This window comes from Leptonychotes weddellii, chromosome 1 (assembly GCF_054177405.1).
Source record: "Leptonychotes weddellii isolate Sample4059 chromosome 1, ASM5417740v2, whole genome shotgun sequence".
Lineage (NCBI taxonomy): Eukaryota > Metazoa > Chordata > Mammalia > Carnivora > Phocidae > Leptonychotes > Leptonychotes weddellii.
This window is the reverse complement of record NC_138369.1, coordinates 17898262-17917845: the sequence shown is the minus strand read 5'-3', so window position 1 is coordinate 17917845 and position 19584 is coordinate 17898262. Positions and strand designations below refer to the sequence as shown.

Below are 19584 nucleotides of genomic sequence, written 5' to 3'. Positions count from 1 at the left end.
GCATGAGGGAGGGGGAAGGGCAGAGGGAAAGAGAGAATCTCAAGCAGACACCCCGCCGAGCAAAGAGCCTGACGCGGGGCTTGATCCCATGACCCTGAGATCATGACCTGAGCCGAAACCAAGAGTTGGATGCTTAACCAACTGAGCCACCCAGGCGCCCCCATTTTCGTTTTTGTACAGGTATGCATAGGGCATATTTAATTTTTTTCCTTAATGTTTGTCAATACAAAAAAGTATGACTTCTGTGTAAAAGGAACTTGCTCAGGTGATTTTGTGTCTGCATTCCTGCAATGGTAGAATATTGTCTAGAAAGTAGTTGATGAAGAAGGCTGTTTAATGGTCTAAAACTTTTTTTTAATCTAAACAGGTTCTAAGAAGCCCATACCGGAATGTATTGTGAGTGTGGAATCCATGGATATATTTCCTTTGGGCTGGTGTGAAACCAATGGCCATCCCCTCAGCACCCCTCGCCGAGCACGAGGTAGCTGTCTATGTCTGGGCCAGGGGGCTGATCCTGTGTGGCTGCTTCCAAATTAGGATGAATCTGGACATTACAGAGAAAAACAAAGTGGTGTTCTGGTTGTCTGTTCCTGCATAGGAAATCACTTATTGCAACAAGCATGGATTATCTTAGAGGTTTCTGCGGGTCAGGAATCTGGGTGCTCTGGATCTAGGCCCCTCATGAGCCTGCGGTCAAGGTTCAGCCAGGACTCCAGCCATCTCAAGCCCCACAGCGGGGAGGATCTGCTGCCACGTAGCAAGAGTCATTCCCTCGTGGCTCTTGGCCTGAGGGCCTCAGTTCCTTGCTGGCTGTTGGTCGGAGGCTTCCCTCAGTTTCTTGCCACGTGGCCCTCTTTGTTGGGGAGCCCACAACATGGCAGTTGGCTTCCATCAGAGCCAGCCAAGAAGAGAGGAAGAGAGGTTGAGGAAGGTGGAAGCCAGAGTGTTTTGGTAACCTAACCTGACACGTCCCACCCCACTCTCCCTTTTAAAAACAGCTTTATTGAATATGTCATTTATATAACATAAAATTTGATCCTATAATCCAGTGGTTTTTGGTATATTCATGGAGTTGTGCAGCTGTCACCACAGAACATTTGAAAACATTTGCATCGTCTCAGAAAGAAGCCCTGTACCCCTTGGCAGTCACCTTTTTACCTCCTGCCCCCCAGCCCTAGTTTTCCTACTGTATAGGTTTGCCTGATCTGGACAATTCCTGTGGAATCGTGCAACATGTGATCTTTTGGGATGGGCTTCCTTCACTCTGCATAATGTTTTTAGAGTTCATCCAGTGTAGTTTTTAGTGCTATTGCATCGTAGTGATAGGCCATGTTTTCTTTATCCGGGTCTCAGTTGATGGACATTTGGGTTGTTTCCATTCCTTAGCGGTTATGAGTAACGGTGCTGTAACATTTGTCTGCAGGCTTTTATGTGGACAGTGTTTTCATTTCTTGAGTGTAACTCTGTGTTTAACACTTTGAGGAACTGTTAGACCCTATTCGTCCCCACCAGCACTGTGTGAGCATTCCACTTTCTCCACATGACTTTCTGAGTTTTTTGTTTGCTTGTTTGTTTTTTGGGTTTGTTGTTGTTGTTTGTTGGGTGGTTTTTTGTTTGTTTCTTTTTTATAATAGCCATGCTGGTGGGTATAGGGTGGTATCTTACTGTGGTCCAGATTTGCATTTTCTTAACCATTAACTATGTTGAGCACCTTTTCATATGCTTATTGATATTGGTATATCTTCTTTCAAGAAATGTCTATTCAAGTCTTTTGCCCATTTTTTTAATGGGTTTTTTGTTGTTGCTGAGTTGTAGGATTTTGTTATATATTCTAGATATTAATCCTTTCCTTATCAGATACATGATTTGCAAATATTTTCTCCCATTCTGTGGGTTGCCTTTTCTCTCTCTTGATGGTGTCCTTCGGTGCACAGAAGTTTTAAATCTTGATGTAGTCCAATTAATTTTTTCTTTTGTTGTCTCTGCTTTTGATGTCATATCTAAGAAATCGTTGCCAAATCTGATGTCATGAAGATTTTCCCTTACGTTGTCTTCTAAGAGTTTTATAGTTTTAGCCTTTATGTTTAGGTCTTTTTAAAAATTTTTTATTTTTTTCATTTTTTTAAAGATTTTATTTATTTGACAGAGAGAGAAGGAGAGAGCATAAGCAGGGGGAGGGGCAGAGGGAGAGGGAGAAGCTGACTCCCCACTGAGCAGGGAGCCCGACGTGGGGCTTGATCTCAGAACACTGGGATCATGACCTGAGCTGAAGGCAGATGCTTAACTGACTGAGCCATCCAGGTGCCCCTTTAGGTCTTTTTTTAAAACTTTTTTTTTTTTTTGAGAGAGAGAGAGAGGGGAGGGGAGGGGCAGAGGGAGAGAGACAAAGAGAATCTCAAGCAGGCTCAACACCCAGCACAGAGCCCAGTGTTAGGGCTTGATCTCATGACCCTGAGATCATGACCTGAGCCAAAACCAAGAGTCAGACTCTTAACTGACTGGGCCACCCAGGGGTCCCTATGTTTAAGTCTTTGATCCATTTGGAGTTAATTTTTATATATGGTATAATGTAAGAGTCCAACTTCATTAATGTGGGTAGTCAGTTTTCCCAGCTCTATTTGTTAAAAAGGCTGTACTTGACCCATTGAACGGTCTTGGCATCCTTGCCCAAATCAGTTTTTCTTTTGACTATCTTTTCTTGTGTAGAAAATATTCATAGGAGTCAATGGATTTAAGAACCTTGCAAATATTATTTTTGGTCTTTGTATAAAGACTCCTCCTACCCAGAAAATGTGCCTCAGTCTAGATACTCAGATATATCAGCACTTAATTCATAGTACTTACTAGTTAAATATACACATGACTGGGTTTTAAATATGCTAATGTTAGCTTACTATATATATAACTTTGTTTATTTTTCTTGACATTTATAGTTTTATTTTCTTCTTACAGTACACAAACAGAGGAAAATTGCAGTGGTTCAACCAGAAAAACAGTAAGTAATATACTAGTATGTTTGAACAGTTGACATTTGAAAGTTAGAATATCTAGAAAAAGAAATCACTATTTCAGAGAGTACATCTCATATGTTATTTTCTCAGGTAGAGGCATAATTCTTTAATTCAGCTTTTGATAGGTTACATACTTTTACTTACACCATATGCATTTTCTGAAATGGCATTATATACAAAAGGGTAAAATGCCTTCTCAAGATGTTCCCACCAGTTGAGTTTTCTTTGGCTTTTAGAGCCTGAAAGCATTTGCATAAGAGAGGAAATAGAATCTCTGTACTGTTATTTGTTAAGGAAGAGCAAAAATTATAAATTAGGATATGATATGATTTGTCACAATGAAAAAAAACTTGAGGTGGAAGATAGTGGCTCTGAAAGAAAAGGTGCACTCAGGGGTACCTTTGTGTTCTTTTGGGAAACCCTTTATACCTTCATACATAGCTTTTGAGAAGCAATTTAATTAGTGATGCCTTAAAAATACATGTACATGTGTGTTTCTAAACACTGGGTTTTCAATTCTGTATTAGTTTGCACAAGCTGCCATTAACAGAGTACTACTGACTGGGTGGCTGAAACAACAGAAATTAATTTTCTCCCAGTTCTGCAGGCTGGGAAGTCCGAGGTCAAAGTGCCAACCCGATTTGGTTCTGGCCGGGCTCTCTTCCTGCGTCCTCACATGGTAGGGCCAGCTGGAAGGGAGAGCCAGCCCTCCTAGGTCAGAGTCACGCCTTTATTTACCTCGTAAGAGCTCTATCTCCAGACACAGTCACAGTGGGGCTTCAGGGAATGAATTTTAAGGGGACACAATTCAGTCTATAGCAAATTCTGTGTAAGTTAGGGCTGCTTCTGTGGCTGTGTGAGTAATAAAACTGACAGCAGACATGGAGAGAGAGGCCACAGAATTCAGTTCCAAGTAGAGAAGTGAGATAGCAATGTCAACAATCTGACCTTGGATTTCTCCTTGACTTAGTTGTCGAGACGGATCCAAAGTTTTAGTCACGAAGTAGTCTAAAAACGAGAAGTTAGCCTTTTTCATTGATTGCTGCATAGAGAATAATTCTCTGATTTTTAAAACATAATTTGTCTTTAGTTTTGAAACCGATAGAAGAAAATAGACCCTTATATGGAATGTTTTTGTTCTTTGACTATTGAAAAAGATGAAAAATTTGCTTATGGTTTGAGAATCCCAGAAGGAATTCTATAATTTGTTGCTCACATGAATGAAAGTTGATTTGAATATGAAGTATTACAGACTGTTGGCTCGTTAAACCATGTACATAGTTTTAAAAACAATTGTTAAAAAAATAAAAGTGTGATCAGGGAAGCACCTTCTGTTATACAGTTTGCAGTCTGCCACATTTGCTTTCTTAGATTTGAAGGGAACGAACCTTCACACTTCACTGACCTTAAGGATTATCTTACTATTTTGTTGTGTTATCTTGACCCAGAATACCATCCTCCAGGACTGTCCATGAGGGCCTGAAGAATCAGGAGCTGAACTCCACAGACTCAGGTATAAATAAGTGTATGCAGCCTTATGGAAACGAGAACCTTCTGTTTCTTTTAATGGACTGTATCTGAAACAGTACATTTGATTTATAGGATGTAGCTTCACAGAGGGGTCTCTTAATGGTGACTTTAAAGACTTACAATTGTCTGAGGTGTGTTTAGTTAAATAATTATCTTTAGGATGATATTTTTGTCCATTTATAATTATAACTATTCTCTCCTGATCACTTGTTGGGTGCCAAGGGCTCTGGAGGGGTCAATATTCTCATCCCTGAGTTTAGATGAAGAACCAGGGGCTTTCTAGGCAGTGCAGTCTCTTAAGCTGGGTGGTTGAGAGGTGGATGTTTATTGTTCTTTAAACACTTTCTGCGATACACACATTATGCTACATATTTCACAATTAAAAAAATAAAGCACTGGAAAAATAGATTGTCCCAGAGGCAATGCCTGATGAATGAAGCAAGAATCATTGCTGGAGGCCAAAGCCTTTTGTCAGAGGGTCTCTCCCTGGAACTGCTCTCAGCTCCGCCTTTGCTGGTTGTATGCTTAGCATCTTGGCTGTGTGTATTCTAGCACAGATTATGCATTTGGATGGCATTTAGTAAATGCCTAGAAAAGAAAAGAAATCAAAGCTCAGAGAGGCCACACAGCTTTATGAATAGATGGGTCAAATGTAATTCGGGGGGCGCCTGGGTGGCTCAGTCGGTTAAGCGACTGCCTTCGGCTCAGGTCATGATCCTGGAGTCCTGGGATCGAGTCCCGCATCGGGCTCCCTGCTCGGCAGGGAGTCTGCTTCTCCCTCTGACCCTCTTCCCTCTCGTGCTATCTCTCATTCTCTCTCACTCAAATAAATAAAATTTTTAAAAAAATGTGATTCGGCTCTTTCGCAAGTTCAAAACTCACACTTTTGTCTTTTCCACTCACTGCCTTCTCATTCTATCTCTTACAGATAGAGGATCAGGGCCTTTTCAAAAAGTGATTATCTTCATTATAATAACCAGTTTGCTATACTTGTTTACTTTTATTTCCTTATGGTTCTTTATAGAACTTATCCCTGTGTTTAATAGGCATGATGACAGTGGCATCATTGTTTTATTCATGATATTAAAGGGAAGGTATTTAAACTTTATTCAATAGGTGATTGGCAAATAACTGCTAAAGAAGTACCCTTTTATTTCTAGTTTTCTAGGAACCTTGGTCATAAACACATGTTCACCTTGACAAAATAATTTTTCCTTAGCATTGGATGATCATATGATTTTTCTGTCTAAGCTTATTAATGTGGTGAATCTCAGTGATAGCTTTTTTTCCTAATGTTGAATCATCCTTACATTGCTAGGATAACTCTTACTTGACCATAATGGTATCTTTTGAGTACCCAGCAGAATAGCATTATTAGTAAATATCTTTTTTAAAATTACCCATTTCTTATTGAGATATAATTGACATATAACATTATATTAGTTTCAGATGTACAACATAGTGATTTGCAGTATTTGTATATATTGCAAAATGGTCACCACAGTAAGTCTGGTTAATATCGACCAGCACATAGTTATAATTTTTTTTTCTTGGGATGAGAACTTTTAAGATCTATTCTCTTAGCAATGTTCAGATGTATAATACAGTAATATTACTACTACACTCACCATGCTGCACATTACATCCCCAGGACTTATTTATAACTGGAGGTTTGTACCTTTTGACCACCTTCACTCCCTACCCCTGCCTCCGGCAACCACCAGCCTGTTCTCTGTATCTGTGGGTTGGAGTCTTGTTTAAATCCCATATATAAGTGAGATCATATGATATTTGTCTTTCTCGGTCTGATTTATTTCACTTAGTGAGTAAACTCAGGGTCCATTCATGGTGTCACAAATGACAGGATTTCTTTTTTTAAATGGCTGAACAATATTCCATTCTTTATCCATCCATGGACACTCAGGTTGCTTCTATATCTTGACTATTGTAAATAATGCTGCAATGAATGTGGCGGGGGTGGGGGCAGATATCTTTTCAAGTTAGTATTTTTGTTTCCTTCAGATAAATTCCACCCTAAGTGGAATTACTGGATCACAGGATAGTTCTCTTTAACTTTTTGAGGAACTTCCATACTGTTCTTCAGAGTGGCTCTACCAGTTTTCATTCCCGTGGTGTACCAGTGTTCTCTTCTCTCCACCTCTTCGTCAACACTTATTATTTCTTGTCTTTTTGATAATAGCCATTCTAACAGGTGCGAGGTGATAGCTCATTGTGGTTTTGATTTGGTATCAAAAGGTAAGGTAAATTTAAAAAGTAAGGCAAGTCTTTAAAACTATAGAATTAAGACACTAATATTTCCCAGGTGACTTCAGCCATGTTCTTTTTTGGTTTGTGTTTTGTCATAGTTCTGGTTACCTTGGAAACAGTCTGAGACTGATATTTGCATGCAGGAGTGTCACTGGGGAGTGCTTTTGGGGAACAGCTGCAGGGGCGGAGGGCAGGATTGGGCAGAGGGAGAAGTTGAGTTGCAGTGCTGTTTGTAACAGAAGTTTCTTCCAGCCCACAAGGGAGCCTTTAAGCTGGTGTGGCCACTCAGAGTCATCCCTAGTTGAGGCGTAGTGGCCACACCTTTGTACTCCCTTTTGGTCAGTTATTAGAAGTGGGCTGCGGCTCCCTGTCTACTCACAAAGGGTGGGGCCTTGGGCAAGGTGTCTCTCTCCTAGTGAGAGGGTAGGCTGAGGCTAATTCCAGGATAACATCCAGCTGAGAGCCATAAGCTGCCCATACTGCCAGCAGGGGGGAGCATACGGGCCTGAATCCTGAAGAGGGGGATCTAGGTGGCAGAGTTCAGATGGAGAAGTGGGCGCCCACATGCTGACCTCTGTGCTGAGACTGCGTTCTTAGTTCCAGAGTGAACATTCTGTGCTTCAGGATCCTATCAGCAGTGGGCAGTGCACACATTCCCTTTCCCAAAACAGTGTCCATCAGCAGGGCTTCTCTCTGCTTTAGTGTCTTTGAATTTTGTATATTTATTAGTGGAATTGCCAACTTCGATGAGGGAATAAAAAAACATTATATTGAAGTATAGCATTCACACAGGAAAATAGAGGGGTCTCTATGCCCACGTAACACCCCACAGTACTTACAGAACTTAGAGATGTGTTCATAGCATACTTTCAGCCTTCGGAGGAATCCCAGGCGTGGGAGGATGCCTACCTCATAGAGCACTGCTGACATGCTAGTTTGGTGGTTTTAAGGGGACAAACTGTAGTTCTGGAAAATGTTCATCATCACTGCCTAGAAATATTCCAGAATAGATTACTGAATAGTTGACTTTCAAGAATCATCATGGGTTCTCATGGGGAGCCTGGGCACTCAGTTGGTTAAGCGTCTGACTCTTGATTTTGGCTCAGATCATGATCTCAGGGTCATGAGATCAAGCCCCATATGGGGCTCGTCGCTGAATGGAGAGTCTGCTTAAGATTCTCTCTCCCTCTTCCTCTGCTCCTCCCCCTGCTTGCATACATGCACACGTGCTCTCTATCTCTTAAAAAAAAAAAAGAATCCTCATGAGTTTTTTTTTTTAATTCATTTTTTAAGAGTTGTTTTCTTTTTAAAGGTTTTATTTATTTGAGAGAGAGAGAGCATGTGTGCTGGCTGGGGGAGGGGCAGAGGGAATCTCAAGCAGACTCTGCGCTGAATGTGGAGCGACCCTGAGATCATGACCTGAGCCAAAATCATGAGCCCAGTGCTCAACCAACTGAGCCACCCAAGGCGCCCCATCATCATGGGTTCTTAAAGTCAATCCTTTACTTCCTTTATTGATGGAAGTGTGAGACTCTGAAACAGTGTCATATTAACCCTGAAGTCAGTCTACATGTAATTCAGGCTGTTGTTTGATGTGGGCAGAGTGATGAGCTCTGTAATAGAGTTGTTGTAAGTCTAAGGTATTTCAGGGGCACTCTCAGGCAACGTGTTAAGTTTCAAAATATGTAATTTATGGGCACCTGGGTGGCTCAGTCGTTAGGCATCTGCCTTCGGCTCGGGTCATGGTCCTGGGGTCCTGGGATCGAGTCCCACATCAGGCTCCCTGCTCAGCGGGGAGTCTGCTTCTCCCTCTCCCACTTCCCCTGCTTGTGTTTCCTCTTTCGCTGTATCTCTCTCTGTCAAATAAATAAAATCTTTAAAAAAATATATAATTTATAACTTTATATAATGGTGGATATGCTTGCCACCCCCCCACCCCCTAGTAACCCAACTTCGGAAACACGGAGTGGAAAATGACTGTTCTGAATATTTGTTTCTCTTCGTTTCCCAGTTATGATTAATGGAAAATATTGCTGTCCAAAGATATATTTCAACCACCGTTGCTTCTCAGGGCCATATCTTAACAAAGGAAGAATCGCTGAGCTGCCTCAATGTGTAGGACCTGGGAACTGTGTTCTGGTCCTTAGAGAGGTAAGGTTCTTGCCCAGGGCAAAAGAACTTGGAAGTTTCACAGCAGTCTCATGGACTCATCCGTACAAGGATCTGCATGCCATACATGTGACAATCCTAGGTTTGATCAGAAATGACTCACTTTTCTCCTGTATTGTTCAATGAACCAGACACATCATTACTTTTGCTCCTTCGGGAATGTTCACTTAGGCATTTCTTCACATAGCATGCTCACTCACCTCTGCTCGTATAGAAAGGGCTTTTGTCAGAGGCTGCCTGAGCATGGTGCAGGGATGAGTGGGAGCATGGTCGAGGAGTCAGAGGCTGCGTGGCACTCCCGGGGGGCCATGTTAAAGCCGCACACCTGCCAGGCTTGCCCAGCTGCCATGCTCTGTGCATACCAGATGTAAGGACTGCTGGGGCTTTCAGCCCATGGGGTGGCAAGGCAGGGTCTGGGGAGGCCGAGCTTCTGTGTCTACCAGGACTGGCGAAGGATTTAGAAGCATTTGCCAGAGTAATTTTTAATTCATGGTGCCTATTTCTTCCTGACCATAGTGTTTTGAATGTCTGAGAGGGTCTGATTGTTGTCTTAGTTGCCACTTTGGTCAGCCGTCGTATCTTGAATATTATTATTTTGTTAGTATTTCTTAATGAATATGACTAGAATTAATCTCCTAAATGACATTCTGGGGGATAACAAGATTTTAATAGTCTGCTTTTCTCATTCCCAACCCATATTTCTGCTTTAAAAATGGAGCGCAGGTCCTCACTTTACTTATCAATGCAGCCTATAAACCCAGTCGTGTCCTTCGGGAGCTGCAACTGGACAAAGACTCCGTGTGGCATGGATGTGGGGAGGTCCTGAAAGCCAAGTAAGTAACCTCCTCTGCCCTTTATTCTTACCTGTCTTTAACAGGCCACAGAGCCCATTCTTCCATGTATCATGTTAGAATAGTTATGTCCTCTCGGTCAGTTCTTCCTCAGCTGTTTGTGGTGAAGGACCAGATTCGTTTTCTTTTGCAAGTTTCCATCCTGTTATGGGCCAGTACTTTTATAAAATATGGTAAAAATGAATTATAAGAAACAGGAAAATTACAAGACATAAAACACAAGAATAATTTGTTTTTAGATTTAAGAGCCATAAAATTACCTTTGCAAATTACTGTTAAAGTTTATAAACACTTACTCTTGTTTTCTGACCCTGTCAATGTGACCGTTGGCAGGTGAACCTGGTCCATGACCACACTCTGAGGATCACTGCCCAAGGGTAAAGGAAAGCCTTAGTGCAAGTCACTTTTCTTTCAGTAGTTAGTGTAGAAGTTCCTATTTGGAAACCTTAAACTGAGGAACCAGAAAGCAAGAGCCTCATTTGCTAATATAAAAACCTCAACCTTCATTTGTCATAGCTTAGGTGGTAAGTTTGATTTAAGTACAATATGCATAAACTCATTATTTTTAGAATCCTCAAACCTTATATAAGGGACATAGACTATCCTGAGAAGCAAAGATATTTTTCAGGTCTGTGAATGCACTTGATTTTCTCTGGGTAATCACTAGCCCAGTAAACTTGGTCTCTGGCATCTTCCACGGCAGATACAAAGGAAAGAGTTACCGGGCTACTGTTGAGGTAGTGAAGACAGCAGATCGCGTCACTGAGTTCTGCCGGCAAACCTGCATCAAACTGGAGTGCTGTCCTAATCTCTTTGGCCCGAGGATGGTTCTGGACAAGTGCTCGGAGAACTGCTCTGTGCTTACAAAGACCAAATACAGTGAGTCCGGTTTTTCAAATTTGTTAACTGTGACAACTGGCCACCATTTGTATCTTGAAAAGTTTTTATTTTGCAGACATTCACCTATAACACAGGTGTACAAACTGTTTTTGAAAAAGGACCAGATAATGAATATTTTAGGCTGTTGGTCATATGATCTCTGCTGCATATTCTTCTCTGTTTTGTTTTATTTTCACATTTAAGGAACACTTTTTATTTTTTTTTATTCTTATGTTAATCCCCATACATTACATCATTAGTTTTAGATGAAGTGTTCCATGATTCATTGTTTGCGTATAACACCCAGTGCTCCATGCAGAACGTGCCCTCCTCAATACCCATCACCAGGCTAACCCATCCTCCCACCCCCCTCCCCTCTAGAACCCTCCGTTTGTTTTTCAGAGTTTAAGGAACACTTTTAAAGATGTAATAGCCCTTTTTAGCTTGAGGGCAGTACCAGAACAGGCCATGGGCCAGATTTGGCCCACAGGCCCATTTGCTAACTTTCACATATAGTATGTATATACATTAGCCATTTATATCTGATGGGATATGTGATCCATTCATACAGTCTGCAAGGACTTAGTATGTGTCCTCTGTGTGCCACCAGAGTTCCAGCACTGGGGTGCTACAGTAAAGGAAAACAAATCCCTGTGCTCATTGTAAATGTAAATGTAAATTACACATTACGTGTAATAAACATTGTAGTGTGGGAGACAGATAATAAGTGAACAAGTAGAGACAGGTACTATGGAGAAAAGTGAGGCAAGATAAGCAAGCAAAGGAGGGGAGTAAGGAAGGCTAGGAGGTGGGATTGCTGTTCAGAGGTGGTTAGGGAAGTCTTCCTGCCAGGTAACAAACTGAAGGACGCGAGAGAGCCAGCTGTGCGGACATCAGGGTGAGAGTGTTATGGACGGGGGGCAGCAAGAGCCCAGGCAGGAGCAGGAGCTCGCTTTGTGTCTGCAAGGAGCAGCAAAGAAGCCGCTGTGGTGGGGAGGCATCAGTAGTAGGGAAGGGGTAGTTCAGGCCTCACTCAGAACTGTCACAGCAACACCTCATCCCTCTCACCGCTTAGCTTCTTATATGTGAAATTGCGTGTGCGCACGCACACTTACGTCATAGATGAAATTTCCAGTTCGGAGCCTTGTCAAGGCATTGTTGCCCAAAGACAAAATTCTGATCCTACCTTCCCTTAAATTTTACAAGCCCTGATGTCACTTGGGAGAATTAATAGAGAGGAAGATTTTACCTTGTTAAATTTGAAGATTTCTTTTAGGGATCTCTAATCCTGTGTATCTTAAACTTTATCATGCATGCAGATCAGCTGAGGAGCTTGTTAAAATGAAAGTTCTGATTCATCAGGTCTGTGGGTATCTGGGGTCTAAATGTGTCTGCTTTTCCAACAAGCCCCCAGACACTGTTGATGCTGCTGATCTGAGGTCATTTAGCACAATGAGCTTGCTAATTAGTGTTTGAATCTCAAAATCATAGAAGAGTCTAACCTTGTAGTTTCTGTTTATATTTGTTGGATGGTAAACTCCTTAAAGGCAGGGATTGGTGTTAGCTTATAGGGTCATATTCAGCACTTAGTTTAGCAAATTGCAAGTATTAATAGCTAAGTGAAATATACTCTACATACATGTATATCACTTTGAGCCTATGGAGGATATGCAGACTTTATTAGCTTTTTGTCTAAATTTATTTTTCTAAATGATATAAGCCTAGACTTTAGGAGAGAGTGTTTGTGATTTTTCCCAGTTAGTAATTTGAGTGTTACCAAATAGATTTATATCCTGTAGAATCCTTTTTTTTTGCAAAAAAATTACATTATATTTTGTTTTTATGTAAATATATAACTAGGATATATATTTAGAGCTAGAATATATATGGTTCATTTTTAGAATTGTCTTTGTATTCTAAAATTTATATGAAAATGTACAGGATCTAGAATAGCCAAAAGAATCCTGAAAAAGAATAAAGTTGGAGAACTTACTGTGTCTGCCTTTGAGTTTTACCATAAAGGTAGAGTAATTAGTAGTGGGGTGGATTAAATAGTCACACAGAGTGATGGGACAGAACAGAGGGGCCAGAAATAGACCCAAATTGATGTGATTAAATGATTTTCAGCAAAGATGAAAAACTTAACAGGGAAAGGAAGTTCTTTCAACAAATGGCACTGGTACAATTCGTTTTCCAAATTAAAAAAAAAACAAAAGCAAAACTCCTTGGTTCCTACCTCACTATATATTAAAATTAATTCAAGGTATATCATAGGCCTAAGGTAAAAGCTAAAACTGTAAAGCTCCTAGAAGAAAACAAGAAGGGTATCATCAAGATCTAGGGATAAGCAAAGATTTCTTAGGAAACAGAATGCACTAACATAAAGGAAAAAAATCACCAAAATTAAAAACTTCTGCTCAGAGAATCTCTCCAGGACGTAGTAAATACTCCCACAACTCCATAATAAGAAAAACTTGGAAGCTAGAGAAAGCTGATAGTTGTATGACATTGTGAATATGCTAAATACCACTGAACTGTACATTTGAAAATGGTTAATTGTATGTTATGTGACTTTTACCTCAATTTTTAAAAATTTAAAAATAAAAAGAGAAAATGTTCTGGAATTAGATAGTGGTAATTGCAAACATACTGAATACACTAAAAATCACTGGATATGTACAATTTAAAATGATGGATTTTATATTGTGAATTATATCTCAATAAAAAAGACGTAGAAAGAGAAAACCATTTTAAAAATGAATAAAAGACTTGAATAGGCACTTCACAAAAAAGATAACATACATGGCCATTAAGCACATGAAAATGTGCTCAATATCATTAGTCATCAGGGAAATGCAAATCTAAACTATAATGAGAAATTACTACATATCCACTAAATTGGCTAAAATGAAAAAGATGGACAGTCCCACAAGTTGGCAAAGGTGTAGACAACTAGATCTCTTACACATTGCTGGTTGGAGTGTCAAGTTATGCAACCCTTTAGGGAAATTCTTTGACAGTTTCTTTAAAAGTTAATCTACATCTACCGTATGATCCAGCACTTCCATCCCTAGGTATTTACCCGAGGAAAATGAAAATATGCCCACTAAAAGCCTTGGACAAGAATGTTCATTGTCGAGGCTTCCTTCTGCAACAGGCGTGGGTCACGCTTTCGCTCGCTCTCTTTCTGCCGCCATCTTGGTTCCGCGTTCCCCTCACAAAAGGCCTGGTGAAGCCACAGAAACCGTCCCTGCTCCAGAGCAGGAGTTGCCACAGCCCCAGGCTGGGACACGGTCTGGAACAGAATCTGACAGTGATGACTCAGAACCAGAGCTTGAGGAACAGGATTCCACACAGGCAGCCACACAACAGTCCCAGCTGGCAGCAGCCGCTGGAATCGATGAAGAACCAGTCAGTAAAGCAAAACAGCCGGAGTGAAAAGAAGGCACGGAAGCCTACAGGGGTTATAAGAGTCACTACCAGGAAGTCTAAGAATATCCTCTTTGTCATCACAAAACCAGATGTCTACGAGAGCCCAGCTTCAGATACCTACATAGTTTTTGGGGAAGCCAAGATCGAGGATTTAGCTCAGCAGGCACAACTAGCAGCTGCTGAGAAATTCAGAGTTCAAGGTGAAGCTGTCTCAAACATTCAAGAAAACACACAGACTCCAACTGTACAAGAGGAGAGTGAAGAGGAAGAGGTTGATGAAACCGGTGTAGAGGTTAAGGACATAGAATCGGTCACGTCACAAGCTAATGTGTCAAGAGCAAAGGCAGTCCGAGCCCTGAAGAACAACAGTAATGATACCGTAAATGCTATTATGGAATTAACAATGTAACCATCTGAAAACGAGGACTTTTTTTGGTGTTTCAAAAGAATAACTGCAGCTTGGTTTGAAATTTGTACTGTTTCTATCATTAATAAAGTTATGGCTTCTTGTTGGATGGAAAAAAAAAAAAAAAGAACGTTCATTGCCAAATAGTAACAGCCAAAACCTGGGAACAGCCCAGGTGCCTGTCAACAGGAGAATAGTTAAACTAGTATGTTCTGTACAATGAAATGCTGTTCATCAGTAGAAGGGAATGAAGTATTCATACACACAGCAACATAGGTGAAACTCAAAAACATGCTGAGTGAAAGAAACCTTGTCCAAGAAGCATCTTGTTCCATAGATGAGGCAAAACTAATCTGTACCGATGGAAGTTGGAATATGGTTGCTTCTGATGAGGGGGACTGACTGGGAAGGGACCCTGGGAACTTTCTAGGTTGATGGAGATGTTCTATATCTTGATAGAGGGAAGGTTATTCAGGCTTATGCATTTGTCAGTACTAATTATACTGTACATTTAAGATCTGGACAGTTAAGAGTATTCCCTGATACAGAATTTAAACGTTAATCAAATACAGTGTACCTGTTTTCTGCTGTGATAGTAGAATCTCTTGTGGTGTGAGGTGTACAAAAATCGTGAAGCTACTTCATTTTTCTTTGTCCTTCACATTTAGCACACTATTATGGAAAGAAGAAAAATAAAAGAATTGGGAGGCCACCTGGTGGGCATAGCAACTTAGCATGTGCCCTGAAAAAAGCCAGTAAGAGGAGGAAGAGGCGGAAAAATGTCTTTGTCCATAAGAAGAAACGCTCCTCGGCATCTGTTGATAACACTCCAGCAGGCTCGCCCCAGGTACGAGGTCTGTGATGTACCTGTCCTGTCTGGAAGCCAGGAGATCCCTGCCGTCCAGCAGAGACACAGAAGGGCGACCTGCGGGCCTTTCTAAGTCAGATCCCGGCCCAGCAGAAGGTGGTTTGTGGCCCAGGAGCTGATTTGTCGTGAATTTCAATGAGACTTTTCTCTCTGTTTCCTCTAGGGAAGTGGGGGTGAAGATGAGGATGACCCAGATGAAGGGGATGACGATTCCCTGAGTGAGGGCAGTACATCTGAGCAACAGGACGAGCTACAGGAAGAGTCAGAAATGTCAGAGAAAAAGTCGTGCTCTTCCTCTCCCACCCAAAGTGAGATCTCTACATCGCTGCCTCCAGACAGACAACGGAGAAAAAGAGAGCTTCGCACTTTTTCGTTTTCTGATGATGAGAATAAACCTCCTTCACCAAAGGTACCCATTTTTAAAATACAGTGCCTTTTATTTCTCTCTCTAGAATTTCCCTCTAAAATCTGATTTTTTTAAAGATTTTATTTATTTGACAGAGAGACAGCGAGAGAGGGAACACAAGCAGGGGGAGTGGGAGAGGGAGAAGCAGGCTCCCCGCCGAGCAGGGAGCCCGATGTGGGACTCAGTACCAGGACTCTGGGATCATGACCTGAGCCAAAGGCAGACGCTTAATGACTGAGCCACCCAGGTGCCCCTCTAAAATCTGATTGTTAGTGATGTGAGCATTCCATTTATTTCAGTACAGGCTTCAGTTGAATTTCCCAGGTCTCTCTTAAAAGAATTCCAAATTCAGTGATTTACTTGCATTGCAAGGATTATTTGGAGATCAACTACCTATCGGAAAGAAGGTCTCTCTGAGTAGCTGCTTACTTTGAGTTAAACTAGAAATGAAACTTTTTTTAATTTATTTTATTTATTTTTTAAAACTTTTTTTTTTTTTTAGCTGTAACCTGTCGGTTTAGGGAAAACTGCTTTTTTGATATTTTTGATAGATGGTTCTGTAGAAATAAGTTATCCTTTTGATTCTGGTGAAGCTATTTTGTTTGGTATATTTAATATATACATATATGTGTATTACATAACGTACACACTGTAAGAGTGGCAGTTAAGTCACTGTTTTAAAACTGGGTTGTGTTTTAAATATATCGCCTGAACTGAAGCAGTAAATGATTTCTTCTGATGATTTAGGTAAGCCTTCTTTTCTTCCGAAGTAGCATCCCATTCACTGCATACCCTACCAGACAGCAAGTTGAAATAGACCAGGGAACAAATAGGAAACTTTTTAAAAACCATTTTTCTCTGTTAAATTGTCCAAATTATTTGTGCTGGAACTTTGAGATAAATTCTTCCCCATTGATATTTCTTATTATAAAAGACAACCATTTCCTGAGTACCTAGTGTATGTGGACCTTGGCCATCTTTGCTGGGAGAAATCATGCCCTAAAACCCCTTTAAATCCTGCCTCAAAGGGTTATGAATTTATATAGAGAGACTTTTTTAGAATAAAATAGCTCTGACACTATTTGGTTTGCTTTGTTGCGGGCAATGAAGGAAATCAGGATTGAAGTCGCTGAGAGGCTCCATCTGGACAGTAACCCCCTCAAGTGGAGTGTGGCGGACGTTGTCCGGTTCATCAGATCCACCGACTGTGCTCCGTTAGCGAGGATATTTCTAGACCAGGTAATTGTAGAGACCTGTGAGTTTTAGTAATTTGTCTCTTTAGCAAAGGACTATGGGTGTAATAGCGATTTATTTACAAGTCTGAGGAAAACTATATCTATCCAAAAGAAAAGAAATGTAGTTCCCCTTTTAGGAGTCATAGAAAGAGGATTGTAAGAGGTCGTGATTCCGACTTCCCCACATTTGAAGCGAACGATCATTGTGTTGCCATTTTTCTCAAGACTTTGTTTCTATCCCTCAAATATTTAAATGGCTTAAAATCAAGCATGCAGTTCTTAATTGTGCTCTTCTTTTCCAAAGTAATGATTTGCTTGTTTTTAAGAATAATTAACATCTATAATATGTTAGGCTCTAAAGTGGCGATCAGTTTTAAGGCAAGTTTTCTGAAACAAATAGTCTGTGACCTTAAACAAATAAACTAATTTTTTTTTGATAATTGGGGAGATTCTAAACTGAACATCTTTGACGAGCTCATCAGGCTTTTATGAATGTTACAGAGTAGGAAAACGTTGAAGTTTATAGTTAATATTTTCTTTCAGATTTAGAGAGCATCCTCTAAAAAGATGTTTCCTTTGGTACATTTAGTAGCCACTTACAAAGCTAGTTTGTTTATTGAATTTCTGCAGAGCAGAAACTGTAGAATGGATTCTTATCCTTGGTAAGAGTTTATCCTTAATTCTGAAGATTCATTAGCATGGAGGACTGCCAGGGGTACTTGGAAGAAACTGTGTGATGCTTATGTTAAGGGGGAAAGTAAGGAAAGGAAAGTGCAGGGACTCTGATTTTGACCCCAGCCAAAGGGAACGGGGGCTGTCTTGATTGAGCTGCCGTCCATGTGCACATCAGAGATAATGCGTATTTTATGCTTTAACAGGAAATTGACGGGCAGGCCCTGTTGCTCCTTACCCTTCCCACTGTTCAGGAGTGCATGGACTTAAAATTGGGCCCTGCCATCAAACTCTGCCACCACATAGAAAGGATCAAGTTTGCTTTCTATGAGCAGTTTGCCAACTGAGAAGGACAACCGAAGTGCGCTGTGTCTTCGAAGCACAAATGCAGCAAATCCTTCTCACTGCTCTACGCGCGGAGCTGAGTCAGCCCTGGGGCTCCGGGCCCTGCAGGGGTCGGCTTGCTCTCTTTGCACTTTCAGGGAAGGAGGACCCACACTGAGGAAGCAAAAACTGCACAGAAGTGGCTCTCCTGCCAGTGGAAATGTGGACATCTCTTGGTCAGCAGATTGCAGTTTTAAAAAAAAAGAAGAGTTGTGAAGAAAAGACTCACGTAAGAAGCAGCAGCATTTCCAGTGGTGTGGCCTGAAAACGAAGAATAATGTAGGCTGCTGGAAAGCACCCTTATGGTTGTTTTCTTTTGGTTCTGTTCCTTCCCATTGTAGATTGAACTCTGTTCTCTGCTTTCTCTTTCTTGGAAAGAGAGGACATAGCTTTAAGTCAGCACTGATTTGGGACTGTGCCTAAGGCACATCAGTGCTCCATTGTCATTGTGTTTTTAAGCTTTTTTAAATTAAAACAGTTCATTTCGGGGATGATGACGTGGCTCTAGGGTTTTGAATGTACAGTCACACTTTGATCCATTTTAAAATCTATTCTTAGGAGTTCCTTTGTTTACTACCTCTGTTGATGATTGAGCTTACAGCCATGTATAAGGTTTTTTTGTATGATGCCGTTTTTAAGCTACATGAACACTAAAACTATGATAGAAGCTGGAGAAAAAACAAAACAAAACACTGTTTGCTCTCTTAAAAATACCATGTGAGCACTTATACCAGTTCCTGGCCTGATCTGAGAACCCTGCTACATGGTTTCCTGCCTGGACCCAGTGTGGGCTCCCTGTTAGGTGGTCTCTCAAAGATTGTGGGTATTTCTGTTGAGTTGCTCTCTCCCCATCAGTCCTCAGGGGGACTTCAGTGGCTCTTATTTTATGTTTACTTTCCTCTATAGCTGTCTGTTTCATTTCGAGAGTCCTCACTTTGGGTGAAAATCAGTAGGTATTCCTTGGACCCACAGGAAAACCCATTTCCCTTTCTTTCTCGGTGTCTCCAGGCAGAGAGTGTAGAAGCACAACAGAGAAAACATTTTGGGGGGTGATGCAGAGCATGGAGTTTCTGTAACAGTGTGTCCTCATGTCCTCAGTGGCCGCATAAAGATTGAGAGGTGGTTAAGGATTCTGGAAACCTCTTTGCCAAGTCACATTTACATGTCCTCTTAGTGAAACCTTTAAATTGAATGTAATCTACAGGCTGAGAATTCCCACTCAACGGCTCAACAACTTGGTTTTCTTTTAGGTGTTTCTTTTGGCCCAGTTCAAGCTGACATGAAACTACAGGGAAATTTTCATTTAGGATTGCACTGCTAGCAACTATAGAATAATAGCATTTGCTGTGCTGTTCCAGCCGGGAGGAATGAGGAAAGGTGCACACATAGATTGCTTCCTTTAAATGGTTTGCATTGCTGAGTGTTTTGGGGTTGGTTTTTTTTTTTTAATTATCCTAGTTACCTCCAAATTTA

General features: G+C 41.0%; 1 protein-coding gene and 1 pseudogene across 8 annotated transcripts in view; both read left to right on the top strand.

Annotated features, from left to right (window-relative positions):
- Positions 1 to 18605, top strand: part of SFMBT1 (Scm like with four mbt domains 1) — a 109705-nt gene extending 91100 nt beyond the window's left edge. For 7 of the 8 annotated variants that reach the window (XM_081819144.1, XM_081819149.1, XM_081819142.1 and 4 more), the window contains 10 exons: positions 368 to 481; positions 2953 to 2995; positions 4454 to 4524; positions 8821 to 8960; positions 9702 to 9811; positions 10533 to 10708; positions 15215 to 15393; positions 15578 to 15823; positions 16931 to 17059; positions 17934 to 18605. In XM_081819144.1, coding sequence (XP_081675270.1) covers positions 368 to 481; positions 2953 to 2995; positions 4454 to 4524; positions 8821 to 8960; positions 9702 to 9811; positions 10533 to 10708; positions 15215 to 15393; positions 15578 to 15823; positions 16931 to 17059; positions 17934 to 18074 — 1349 coding nt within the window. In that variant the 3' untranslated portion in view covers positions 18075 to 18605. The remainder of the gene's footprint in view (positions 1 to 367; positions 482 to 2952; positions 2996 to 4453; positions 4525 to 8820; positions 8961 to 9701; positions 9812 to 10532; positions 10709 to 15214; positions 15394 to 15577; positions 15824 to 16930; positions 17060 to 17933) is intronic. The other variant, XM_081819152.1, reaches the window with a different exon arrangement.
- Positions 11126 to 15208, top strand: LOC145721433 (nascent polypeptide-associated complex subunit alpha pseudogene; annotated as a pseudogene).
- Positions 18606 to 19584: the final 979 nt, after the last annotated feature.